This window comes from Anarhichas minor, unplaced genomic scaffold (genome assembly GCF_050575085.1).
Source record: "Anarhichas minor isolate MPS153535 unplaced genomic scaffold, ASM5057508v1 ptg000062l, whole genome shotgun sequence".
In the NCBI taxonomy this organism is placed as follows: domain Eukaryota; kingdom Metazoa; phylum Chordata; class Actinopteri; order Perciformes; family Anarhichadidae; genus Anarhichas; species Anarhichas minor.
The window spans coordinates 2864957-2878578 of NW_027466508.1; the positions used below are offsets into that span (position 1 = coordinate 2864957).

The window sequence follows — 13622 nt, forward strand, 5'->3', positions numbered from 1 at the left end:
CAGCCACCCTTCCTGCACTCTGAAAAACAAGGGGTTCTGGCTGCAGGGGGGCTGTTCAAAATGTAGGAGTAGCTGATGAGAGCCACAGGATTGATTCTCTCTTCCTTTCCGTCTTGCTTTAGTTTGACATTTGGGATTATACGATGGTTAGATTAAAAGAGACATACCCCTTTCATATCTGTATAGTATCCACGAGCAGACTGTTAACTTACCAAAAGGGGAGACAGCTAGTCTGACTTTGTCCAAAGGTAACTAAATTAGCTTACAAGCACCTCCAAAACTCAGTCAACAGAGACTCCACTTGCCAGGCAATAAGGGCAACCTCACGGTGATAACAAGACTAGAGGGCAGGACAAAGTTTTACAATGGTGGGGGTTGAGCCTGTTAGCTTCCAGTCTTGGCAATATTACAGAAGAAGCATACTCGGCCCACTGAGCTATACAGAATTGCATCTTCATGCTATTTCATTTCCCAAATCCTTTCTCGCCTTTTCTTAGTTTTGATCTCTCTCCACTTGGCCATTCTTTGGTTTCCCATTCATTTTCTTTTTCTTTCTGTCCCTCTACTCCTCTATCATACTATTTATTTTTCCCCCAATTCCCTTTTCTCGCACGCAGCTCTCCAAACAGATGCAAATTTTTCCAAAATAAATATAAATAATTAATTTCCCAACAGAGATGTCAGCCACTTAATTATACTTTCTAAACATTTATTTTTCTCCACTGTTCTGTCTCCTACTCTATAACCATGGTCAAAAGGTTTGGGTCATACAATAAGGCTAACTGAAGTCTTTGATATTTGAACCCACCAATATATGCAGGAAAAAAGGACAACAGAGAAAAAATAACAAACCCCTTTATAGCGAATGCTCCACCTGCTTTGTATGTGTAGGAGGACAGCTTAGTCTTGCGCATGGGAATGCACATGAGAAGCCATTTATATATTGAAGTAAGTATCAAGCTAATGGGAGACAGGTGGTTTCATAAAATGACAGCCAGCACCTGTACGTATTATATCACAGACTGAAATGTCTAAACTATTGGATGCATTGCCATTAAATTGTATACAGAGATTCAAGGTGCCCAGAGGATGAAGCCTAATAACCCGGGTGATCGCCTGACTTTTCCTGTAAAGCCACTATGAGGTTCACATTTACTGTTTTTGGTGTCAATGTCTTCACAACTATTAGATTGATTGCAATGAAAAGGTTGGGACTAATCCTGATACTGAACCTAATTTTGTGTTCAGCGCTAAGTAGCAAATGTTAGCATGTAAATAAGAGAACTAAGAGAACATGATAAATGTTATAAATGCTTAACATCAGCATGTTAGCACTGTCATTGTGAGCACAGCAATTAGCTTAAATCACCTATGTGTAAGTATAGCCTCACAGAGCTGCTACTGGAGTATGGCTGTTGACTCTATTTCATTGCATAAAGTCTGCAATAAAAGCTTCTTCATTATGGCATAAATGCACTATATGCTCTTCTAGAGGCCTCAGAGCACATCTTGATTTTCCCTGGAAGATCACTAGAAAAAGCATGCGTGGGAATGGCCATACATAGCCAACATCAGCAATCCATATGTAGGCTAACGAAGACTGCCAAAACATAGGCAAGGAAGGAAGTATGTACCATGCATTGATTATTTAGTGCTGTATTATTTAGTGATGTAATTAGGCCAAAGTTAGTTAAGAGGGTGTTGCATCCTAGCCTAGTTAAGGATATCCCCTTGTTCTTCACAAACACCATGTTGCTACTGCATATCTAATGAAATGCTTGTTGAAATGTCTGTTGAAATGACAACCTTGACATGAATACTGCAGATACTGCAGAAAGCAAACATTTACCATGATATTGAATATAGAGAATACTGACATTGGTTGCATTATATTAGCTCTAGGGGCATGTCAACAGTCCTGGACTCAGCAGTGAAAGTTGTGTGGCAGACAGGGAGGAAAAGGGAATGTAACAGGGTTTAGATTATAATGTCATCAGTCAGGTCCAGACTAATGAGAACGTCTCTCACTGTAAGGCAGAATCAGACTTAAGCTCCTCAACATGTTGACAGCTGTATCCTTGGGATGATTGTATGGGTAAAGCATGACTTAACCTCTACAAGGCCACACAAAGTTATTGCTATTGTTGGATGAAATACATCCTCTTTCAAACTGGGGTTTTAAAGGCCTTCAAAATGAATAAACACAGACATGACTGAGTAAATAAATTAGCTTGAATAAGGAAACACTAGCATTGCATGTTTTACTAGTTCCCTGCCAGCATTAATACATTTCTTCCACTCTTGGAAAGAAAGGTACAAATCTATAAGTGCAAATATAGTCCCCCTCTGATGACTATTTACTGTATTTCCAAAGGTCTTGATTGGGGGATTGAAGTGGGGGAACAAAAGATCTCTAGAGCCTCTTCACCCACAAATAATCAGCTTTGGGCCTCTTATTAACTGTTCCCCAAAGAGCTGTGCCATGTGTTAATTAGAGACTTAAAGGGGAGGGACTGCAGCACCCAATTGCCATTTCTTTTAAAGCCATTTGGGACTGGCATGCCACAACACGCGTCTCATAGTCCCTCCTGGGCATCCCTGATTTCATCTCTACCAACAACAAACAGAACATCACTCAGTTATCCCACGCTTAATATTATTAATAATATACTATTGAAAACCTAAGAGGAGAAATGCTCAAAGGGATCAGAGGGTTTCTATAAAGAAAGTAAGACTAAATGAATCACAAGTCACCTACAAATGAATGAGATTATCTCTTTTGTTTGGTGTCCCTATCCCCATCTCTCTATGCATTTCCACTGTAGAGGGCCGTAGTGACAGATAAGCAGCGGCTTACAGAGAGCTGGAGTGGCAGGCATATCCTGTATGCACAGTCACATGTGCAGCCATCTTGTGCCCCCAATCTGGAGAGATGTAATTCTCTTTGTGTGATAATGGCTCTAAACATGTCTGAGACAAGAGGGAGGAATCCTTGGGGGAATTTGGCAGATGCTTAACCCATTCTAGCTCGCAATGTTTTAAACTAACTGCTCGCTGGTAGGGATGAGAGACCCCAATAGTGTATTGAATAATACTATTACTGGGGTATTATAATGCTACAGGAGTCTGAACTACTATAACATACTAAAAAGTATTGTACTATTGTGTATTACAGTGTAATTCTACCAGCGTAACATTCTTCTCCTGAAGTGACAGTTAATTACCAAATTAATGTTGGTACAGATACTCAAAAATAAAGATTAAATCACTGCCGCAGCTCAAATCTGTTGTCATATATAACTAAAATATATCAAATACTTAAACAATTTAAACAACACTTATTACATTTTACATATTTATATAACAACAAATGCTTATTTTTTTAATGATGTATTCGCTGCTTCATCCGTCTATTGTCATTGTAAATTGAATATCTTTGGGTTTTGGACTGTTATTTGGACAAAACAATCAATGTTAAAGACGGGATATTTTACTTATTTTACCATTTCATAGATTCATATTTGATTTGAAAAATAATTAACAGAAAATTAATAATGAAAATTGATAATGAAAGTCATAGCACCACTTGGTACAATTGAACTCTACTTAACTAGCAAAGAGTACAGACTTTAAAGAACGATAGCGTGTACTTGAAAATGTAACTAAAATACTATGGCTAGAGCACTCAGCACCTCCAGCACATGGGAGACACTGAGTAGAAAAAGGAGTGCTTCAGAAAATCTAATACCATGTCCAGCTTCAGTCTGTCTCTATTCCATTCACATCTGATATGGACCCAACCTAACCCATGCAGTCAGATACATCTGCAACAAATTGAGTTGCAAACAGGTGGAAAATGCACCTACTTTAATATTCTGCACCAACAGTCCTGCGTTTACACACAGCAAAAGACGGGCATAGTGAAGATGAATCTAATAAAAAGCAATTTCTCATCTCACTGTGAGCCACATTTCAAACCCTTGTGTTTAGTGTGATTGTTGGAATCTCTATTTTGTGTAACAGTTAATAACAGGCTGCCTGATTCCTATTTAAGAGCTCATTTAAGTCTTCTGACAGCCCGGGCATTTATCACATGGTGCCACATTGTAATAGAATTCTATTCAGAAAAGATTATACCCAGGCTTTCTGATGATAATTTCCACCATCTTCGAGGGCAGAGCTTTTTTTTTTCTCCCTACTTCCCTATTTCCCATCTGTACTCTTCTGAGATTCCTTAATAGACTGATTTTCTTCATAAAATTCCCCCAGAAGGGGGGTTACATTTAAATGTAACCGTTTCCTGGACATTACCTCTGCATGCCAACTTCACGGCTGACATACAGATGATACACATCTTGTGTATCATGTGTGCGAGAGCTCCATGCTCTACTTTTTGCAGCTCATTTACAGCGTATAAATACAGAGCCGGTGTCAAATCAAACCAGTGTGAGGCATTTTAATGTGGCGATGGGTGGTGCTGCACGGCTCAACGTTGATCTGCTTTATGAGGTCTTTTTAACAGAAGTCAGTATCTACACCACTATGAAAGTAATTTGCATTGTTGCCCATTGGCTGTTAACTGCTTGCAGGTCAAATGCCATTCACAAGGCAACTGTAATACAGTTCCATGGTAGCTAACGTTCATGTTTATCAATAGTGCCAACCACTTTTGAACTTTGTAATTACTGTGTAATAAGCACAACTATCGAAACACATGCCAGTGACTTATGGGGCTGCATAGCGTCTACATTGCAGATAAGTCACAATGCATGCTACTTCACAGAGTGGGGGTGTATGCAAATTATGCAGTTTTGTAATGTTGCTGACAGCGTCTTTGGAATATCAACATGGGCATATTTGGCTTTCCAACACAAAAACTCCAAACTGCAAACTACAGAGATCCATCTCAGCCTGCCAATGGAAAAGAGACCAGCATTAACTAATATTTCACGGTCTGTAATCTGCCACATCAGCTATGCAAGTGTTGAGTCAGCAAGCCAAATTATTTACTGAAAATGTCTGAACACTGCGATGTTGTTCAGAAACAATCAAAGGCAGTGGGACCAAGATGAAAAATGCATTTTATGGAAGAGCTTTAGTTTAACATGCTTTTGAGATTTGAACATTTTTTCCTCTTAATTTTCATGACAAACAAAAACAATCACTTTGTGCAAACCCGTTTTATATAATGTGTTACAAATACACACTGCTTTTGATGAGAATTAAAGCCTCTCAGTGTCCTTGTACTGTACCCACTCAGAGACTGAGTTTGTGAGTTCAATAACAGCCATAATAATGCCCGACAAGAGATTAATATAAACAGATATACTATTATTTAAAGTACCCACCATGCATTATGCAAATATCTAACAATAAAAAAAAAAGAAATCTTTGAAGAGTGTCTCTATTTGGTATTTCAAAGCAGATTCATGTTTTTTTATTATGCAGAGTGCCTTGATACATCATTCATTTCACCCAATATGTGGCATTCTTTTTAAAGTTGTGTACCTGGTATATGCTGCCGTGGATTTGTATCAGTGTGTTATCATCATGTATCTTATTGTATTGTCATGGTAATCATATTACCATTCAGATATTGTGTATGGTTTTTGAATGGTCTATTAACATTAAGCCAACCTGCAACGTACAAATGCCCTTCCATCACATCTTAGGCTGCTTTAACAGGTAGCTATTTGAGATGTTACACAGAGCCCCTGCATCTTTAACTAATGAGACAGCGTAAAATCACAGGTGTGTATAATAACTTTGTGCACGGTGGCTGCTGTGTTGTTGGTGTCTGGCAGATTTCTCTCGGGGCTGAGTCCCAGCAGAGAGGAACAGCTGCTCCTGTCATGGCCGCCCAATGAAAACAGCCACCTGCCTTCTTAAAACTCCAGGGATTGACCAATGGATTGTCCACTTCTTGAGTGCACGGATTATGGTATTAGTCTGACACGGAAAAGCAGAGTGGAATCTCCAGGAAGCAGATCCCATTGTCACACAACCGATGCGAGGGCCAATGACAAAAAGGTTTATGTCTTTGAAGGAACTAACCCTGATAAGCAGGGAGGAGGAGGGGCAATAGTATAGTAGAAATTACTACTATCCAGCATCCACAGCCAGATGTGCACGTAGTGACATTGCACTCACAGAGCGCCTTATCACTGAGGCATTTGGAAAGATAAATGAGAGAATTCGCACTCTTAAAAATTAATTGCAGTCTGCAGTAATAACCTTTTTGCAGGCAGGCACCGTGGGAAGCTGTGCGAGCACAGTGGAGCCTTTTTTAGCTCACTGGGGGATTCTTAAGGCGCCTTAGGGGGTGATCCCAGAAACGGCTGCAAATGGCTTTGGTACCACATGCTGACTAGTGCTGAGACAGGCCAGCTGTTCAGTCTACTTGGCAGCAAGGCATCTCTAAAGCAGAGCAGCAGACGCGTGGAGAGTGCTGAGCGGGGAGATGGTTTACTCCCCTTTCATTAAACAGCTACTCAGATCAGCAGGATTAGTCATGTGTCACGTGTTTTACTTTTTGGATTTTTCCCCTTTTTAGCTGGTTAGAATCTGGTTGAAAACAAATCTCTTTGTTACTCACCCCAAGGTTAGTGAGGTGTTAATTTATCCTGTACCCTTTTTCTCCTTTTGAAGATGTAGTAACACACACCTATCATGTCAGCTAATCCGTTGCTCTGCTTGTCTGCCTTCAACTTTTTATCTGCCCTCTTTCACTCCCACTCTCCCTTTTTCATTTGGGTGGGGTCTCTGGAGCCTCTGCCTCCATTCCCTGGAAGTCGTCCTCTCCCGTCTTCTCATCGCCACAGACAGTAGGCAATGTGGCAGCCTCGCGGCTCAGCTCATTATCGCCCACACTGCGCAAACAGAGGGCACGGCACTGTGGAGCATGACTTGGCCTTCACAGCCAACTGTCAGGGGTTTTCCTTTCCCTGAACTGGGGAGGGTGAGGTTCTGGTCACTAAGAACCACTGCAAAAACCCGTCCGGGATAAAAAGTCCGGTTGCAGGAGCAAAGGAGGATGTGGACACCTTGCTCAGTATGCCCTAATAAAACCCTTTGCACTGTAATGCTGCAATTTGCTTTTTTTGACCTTGGAGTAGACACGGCAGTTGTCTCATTTTTGTCTATGAGGGGGCTCTACAATGTCAGACTCTGAACACCCCTGGTTTAGAGGACGGATGTTTGTTTTCCCTTTTTGGAAGAGTGAGAATGGAACGCCTAGATGTCTGTGTGGTTGCACAATCACCAAGGAAAATCAATATGGGGGTGAACTGCTGCATTGAAAGACAAAATGAAACAAAGCTTTAAGACAAGGACGATCCAACATCCTGCCTTGCCACCCACTGTCCTCTCTTCAAAATAAATCAAGGCAACACAGCTGTAAGCAACACGTCATCTTGACTCACCTTCTCCTGGTACTGCCGTCGAGATGAGTCCAGTGATTGGATTAGCGCGGTGGCGTGGCCCACAAACATGGCGTAGCAGGTAGCACCCACAATCATGCTGAGGATGGTCAGCCACACGTCTGTCATGCCCACCGGGGGGTACATGCCATACCCAATACACAGCATGTGGCTCATAGCTTTGAAAAGTGCGTAGGAGTACTGCTGTCCCCATGTGTCATTCTGTATGAAACAAGAGGAGATGAGGTGAGTTAGGGTGACAACACTTTATCTTTTCATCTTGCTCTCTCTCTCTCTCTCTCTCTCTCTCACTCATAATGGTGTTGATGGCACATTAAAGGTCAATGAGCACCCTGACAGCTCACACACATACACGCACACATTCAATTACTTAAGACAAAACTAATGGCAGACGTCCACTTCAGACTTCCTTGGTTCAATACAGAGCAGCTGGCAGGGTAAAACGTGCTTTTCAATCTGCAAACATTTAGAGAAAGCAGCAGACATTTGGGCAAAAGCCTAAAACAGAGCCCCGAGAATGGGGGGATGGAGCGTGAGACACTAGAGGTTTGCATGACAGAAAGTAGGTCAGCTATTTAAAAAAAAGAAATGTGATTTCTCTTCGAGTTTTCTCATTTGTAGATAAATTGCCCCTTTTCCTTTAGATCCCGGTAGTAGTTTATGGCAAATCAATATCAACTCTCTCCTGGGGGTGACATGTCCAAATTGCTTTCAAACTCATTTCCACAGCGGAAAAGCTGAGAGAGATAGCAATTGTATTCGTGCCCTACTGAAAAGGTAAGGAGCGATGACCCATCAAGATAATTGGACAGCTACTGTAAAAGAGGACAAAAAAATGTCTCCTAATGATTCTAATCAGAGCCAACCCAACCGTGACTGAGTCAATCCAAACTCTTTGTCTAGCAGGTAATGCGAGCCAAACATGAGGAGCTTTCCATCAGAGAGGTGCCTGCCCTCGAGGCTTGAATTAATTCAGAAAGATATATTTGTTATTGTCGTCACATTGAGAGCCATTCTTCTACGTAATACAAATAATTAGACAGTGTTTACTGTGGGAAACAAAACAATCTCCATGTTGATGTTAATGAGAGGCTACATCCCTCACATGGGATTTTAAACTGAGTACATTATGAGTGTCTCATATCTCAGGGCCTCTGCACTCCTAGATGCAAAGGGTGGTTTGTGGGTGTAGAAATCTGAGGAGGCAGCCAGTGCAACCTCTTTGGAAGTTTTGGAAACATGTCTCTGAGGAGTAAAAAATGGCTTGATGTAATTCAGAACTGCATGAAATCACTTGAGTCCATATTCCAGAGTTGCTGAGATGAAGGTATACACATTTAGGAAATGAAAGACTACATTATCACGTTTTAATGGGAGTAAGTAAAGTTAGAAGTAAAGCTTTTGTTCAGAGTAACGGCAATATTTGTCTGAAAATGTAAACATATAAAAGGACTTTTTCATTTTTTTTGGGACAGCTAATTATCATATTGCTTTGCAGGATTTCTTTGTTGAGGTTTTATTCTTTTCTGCGCCTGCAATGTGTTTAAGGTTCAAATATGTTTTTAAGATTCATACAAACGATCATATCCTTGTTTTCACTGATGCAGAAAAAGCTTTAATGATGAACCATAGTTTACATTACGCTGCCTAACAGCTCAGCCTCATGTAATTTAATATAATCCTCTTGCAACTTGGCTTTATGCATATTGAACTTGTATTAAAATGCATCTTTTATTGAGGTGAAGGGAATATAACAAAAAAAATGGATGTGGGATATAGTCACGGTTAGGATTTCACCACATGCAACATAGAACTCTGAATGTATTTCTTTTGATTTAATCCACATTATTCCATACAATAGAAAAACAAGGAGGATGGTAAAGGGTTGTTCAACGAGGCTGCTGGTTTGATCTCCAGTACCAACGGTGTCCCTGAATAGGACCACCTCACCTGAGTGTGTGTATCAGGTATGAAAACGAGCTAAAATTAGCTAACGTGTGTAACATCTCAAGGGACAGCGGTTTGCAGTATCTGTCGTTTCTTATGATTAAATATAACAAGTGAGCATGCCAGGGAGGCAGTGAGGCATGATGAACCAAATGCATCATACCTTGAGCGATGCAACTACTCATGTGACATCTGTTCTGCCACGGAGAGCTGAACACACGGCTGACTAGTGCTGGTATGTGTGTACCTCAATGTTGCCACAGTTTAATCTGTCATCTTTCCGGTAATAAATGAAGTGTTCCATCTTTGACTTGAATTACTTAATTACTTTAAACAAGTAATTTCTGCCTGTATAATAAATATAAAATTCTGATAATGACGTTATAACACAACGGGAATTGTTACCATTGGATGGATACTGAGTAGCTAAATTCACTAAACTGACTGAGGCAAACCTGTTGATTGAAAACGTTGCCAATGAACCTACACAATCCAGGAAGCTTTTATTCCACCATCTGCACATCTTTTTATTTTTCTCTGAAATGAGTTGCCAACTACACAAAAGTGCAAACATTGCCCTATTGGCACTTACATTGAATTGTATATTGATAAGCCATCAGTTAGGGAACACTCTTGTCAGCTGCAATCCTTAAGGGTTAAATATATGTTGATTTATTGGTAGGTTGCACTGAAAAGAGAAGCATTCACTGATGTCAGATCGATCCTTATTGAGGTCCCCAACAGAAAACCTGACAATAACTCTGAAATATCATGCTAATTTAGCATGAGAGCCATCAGCTGCGGGTGATTCAGAGTCACACATCAGGTGTGACACAGTCCGCTTCCATAAGCAAATAAAAGATAACTTTATTATGAGTCGGCTTTAACAGAGACTCTACTACAGCAGCTGTTTTAACAATACAGCTAAATTAAAGCGCAGCGTGAGTGCTCACTGGAAACTGTCAATATTCAACCAGTATTGTCCAATATCTGTCCTCCTCAGAAAATCAATGTTTCCTGCACAGCCTCAGTGTCTCTCTCCTTTCACAATATGGACAGATGTTGGGAGCTCCAAATAAATGAAAAATAATCAGCAAATTGAATAAATGTGTGCAAACGTAGCAGATAAATATATTTGATTTAGGGCTTAAAATTACAGATACGTGAGGCAATCTTTCCCAGGATGCTAAAGGGTTTTAGTACAATAATTACTAAAGCTGACAGATGAGATAAGACAGGGCATAATCGTATTCCGGCAGGCAGGGGGACTCGATGCTGGAGAAGCACTCACCACCATCTTATTTTTGGACACCCAACAGTCGACGGGGAAGTCTTGCAGCATGGGCACCAGGAACTGCAGGCAGCCGTCCCAGTGACACAGCAGCAGCATCATGCCGATCAGGTTGACTATCCTCACCATGGCACTGGCTAGGTCATAGGTCATGTGGAAGATCTGAGGAGTGGGAGAGGAAGTAACCAGGAAACGGGTTAGGGTAGGACGATTTAATACGCTGATGGTCAAATCTCTGATAATTCTCTAGATCACAATGCACACACACGTCCTCAACAGAGCTTGTCTTACTCCAACATCAGTTGAATGACTTTTGGGTCTATTCTTTGATCACATCATGCACAAGGTTTGTGGTTTAGGAATTAGACAACAATGTACTAGCCCTAACAGTGATAGCCAACCATAGCGTTTTACATTGCACACGGATGAGCTGGTGGATGCAGATGTTGCTGTTCTGAGAGCAGTCCACTGGGGATGGTCAGCAGACTGGGACCAGAGCTTTATCTCCCCTGGTGCTGAAGCGCTCTTATCATCAGCCACTCAGCCAAACACAATAATGGTACAAGGGTAGAGGTGGCTGCACTCCTGGGGTGGAAGCGTTCACAGGCTGCGTTTGTTAATCCTGATGATAAATATACTCATAAGGCGCTCGAGGACTTCTGGGCTGGTGTAGACTTTAATGGCCTCAAACATCCAAGCCACTTAATCCCATTGAAGACCACGGTGTGCACTGCTAACTGCTCCACTCCTTATTAAAATCCACTCAGCGCCTATTAAGAGCTTGTGACTGAGAGGGGATATTTCATCTGCACTTTGTTGTTCAGCAGTAGGTGAGGATGTAGAGGAAGATGAAGAGATCCACATATTTGTCGCCCAACATTCCATCTTATTCCTTGTTCCTAAAGCACTGGGCTTGTTTATTTTTCATTTCCATCCGAATGCATATAAATGTGAGTACGCATCTGTGTAGTTTTTCTGTGTGCGTGTTAAGAAGAAGGCTGGCAGGGATCAGTGTCGTGTTTGTCGAGGACAGTGTGGGTGCTGCTGCACCATCGCATCACATCAATTTAGCTCCGTCAACAGGCCAGCATGAAGCCAGAGGTATGCCCGGGAAAATGTGCTCGGGCTAGGAGGGGAGCCAGGCTCTCTCAGAGTGGATGGAGACATCCCCACTCACGCACTCTCTGTCTGTCCACACATACACACACACACACACACACTGAAACTCAACATGTCTCTCTACCACTCTGTCCCTTCCCTTGTTTTTTTGGGCTCTTGTTCAAAATGTTTACCCTGAAGCAATTTAACATCACCTAAGCTGAATCATTCGCTTAGCTGCATCTTTTCTTACTCAACCCACCAAATCCCCCTAATTTTCTACACTTCTGTTCACAGCTGCACGACAAATGTGAGCTAAGCAATGTTGTGTGATGTCAGATATAAAGCATAAGCATAAGATATAAAGCATTCAAGTGCACAGTGCATTGTTTACATTTTAAATTAGTCATTTGACATTTTATAATTATTACCATTGCAATATTACATTTAATCTCAGGCTCTCTGCAAGAGGAAGCTGGATATTTTGTATCTGTATACCGAATGTTACACAAGCAGGATATTTAGATGTAAGGGGGAGATATAAAATGAAAAATTACCTCATGGATTTGTTTTTTTCCAAATCTCTTTTGTATATAGGAAAGCCTGTCAAACAGTTTGACAACAGTTTAATTTCTTCTGTGGCTCTGGGAGTCTGAGTCTGAGGTTGTGTCCGAAATCACTCACTACTCACCAGCGGACTCTGTAGTGAGTTTGCCATTTTGTAGTGCTATATGGTGAGAATTATTACACCCTTTATACTGGACTCAAAATATCCCACAAGTCATTGTGAAAAGTAGAGTACAAGTGACTGTCAAATCAGGCAATATATACCATCATGCATCAGTCACGACTGAGACAAAGCCACAATTTTTGTCACAAAAATAATATAATTAATGTGAGCAGAGCAGCAAGCAATGGGCATTTCATTTGATTACCGTGTATACTGAGCATAGACTTTATAGAAAGATGGACGACAAGACAGTGCCCCAAAAGTAAAGCCAAAACATCTTGATCGACCCCTGGTGGCTGGTTGCAGTACAAGTCATAAAGCTCGCCCCCTCCACGTTAGTGGATGAGACACGGGCGAACCGTTTCCAAAAAAACCTCCCGAAATTATGCATAGCGTAATAAATTCCCACTAGCGAATTTTGGGAAATTACTCTTTCTATGGAGCATTGAATGGTCTACTGTCTTTAGTGTGTTATGCACTGTTCCATCCAATTGTGTAGGTTGTCCTTGAAACTGTCAATATACTGAATACTACTGCGTTTTCTACAGTGTCAGCATATTTCTGAGGCAGGATAAATTCCTTTCAATACCTTGAGGCGCAGCTTGAATGACTCATTACTGTTTAACAATAACTCCCGGTACATTCTTACTGTAGCTGTGCCCTAAAAAGACGTAACCACCGAGCGGAGAATAAAGCCTATGCGAACTGTCATGAGTAATACCATGCAAATCCTCAGTTTGTAACCCAAAGTGTACTTTCACTGGAGGAAGGTGATTCCCATATCTCTCTCCACCGCTGTAATCAATTCAAATACACCCATGCCAAGCAGGAACAGACTTTCCAGTTATAAAAAAAATGTTCCCAAGATTGGGTCTGTTAGAAGGTTGTTAAAGGATCATTATTCTGAGGCAAAAAATGAGATGTCTGGAACGCTTCTCCCTCTCGTTTTATTTCTGACACCTTTTGTGAATTGATAAAAGGCCACAAACAGCAAGACGTCTGTGCTCTGCGCAATTTAACATGTACTACAAAAATGCAGATATACACTTTTTTAACCATGAATGTGTATTCACGCACTGTTTGCATACACACCATTTCACAACATGCATGGCTTGTT

The 13622-nt window shown here is 41.1% G+C and overlaps 1 protein-coding gene across 1 annotated transcript in view; it reads right to left on the reverse strand.

The window, feature by feature from the left end:
- Positions 1-13622, reverse strand: part of hcn4 (hyperpolarization activated cyclic nucleotide-gated potassium channel 4) — a 57882-nt gene that overhangs the window by 15682 nt on the left and 28578 nt on the right. The window contains exons 3-4 of the mRNA XM_076077814.1: positions 10678-10839; positions 7422-7640 (exon numbers count right to left, since the gene is read on the reverse strand). Of these exons, the coding sequence (XP_075933929.1) occupies positions 7422-7640; positions 10678-10839 (381 nt within the window). The remainder of the gene's footprint in view (positions 1-7421; positions 7641-10677; positions 10840-13622) is intronic.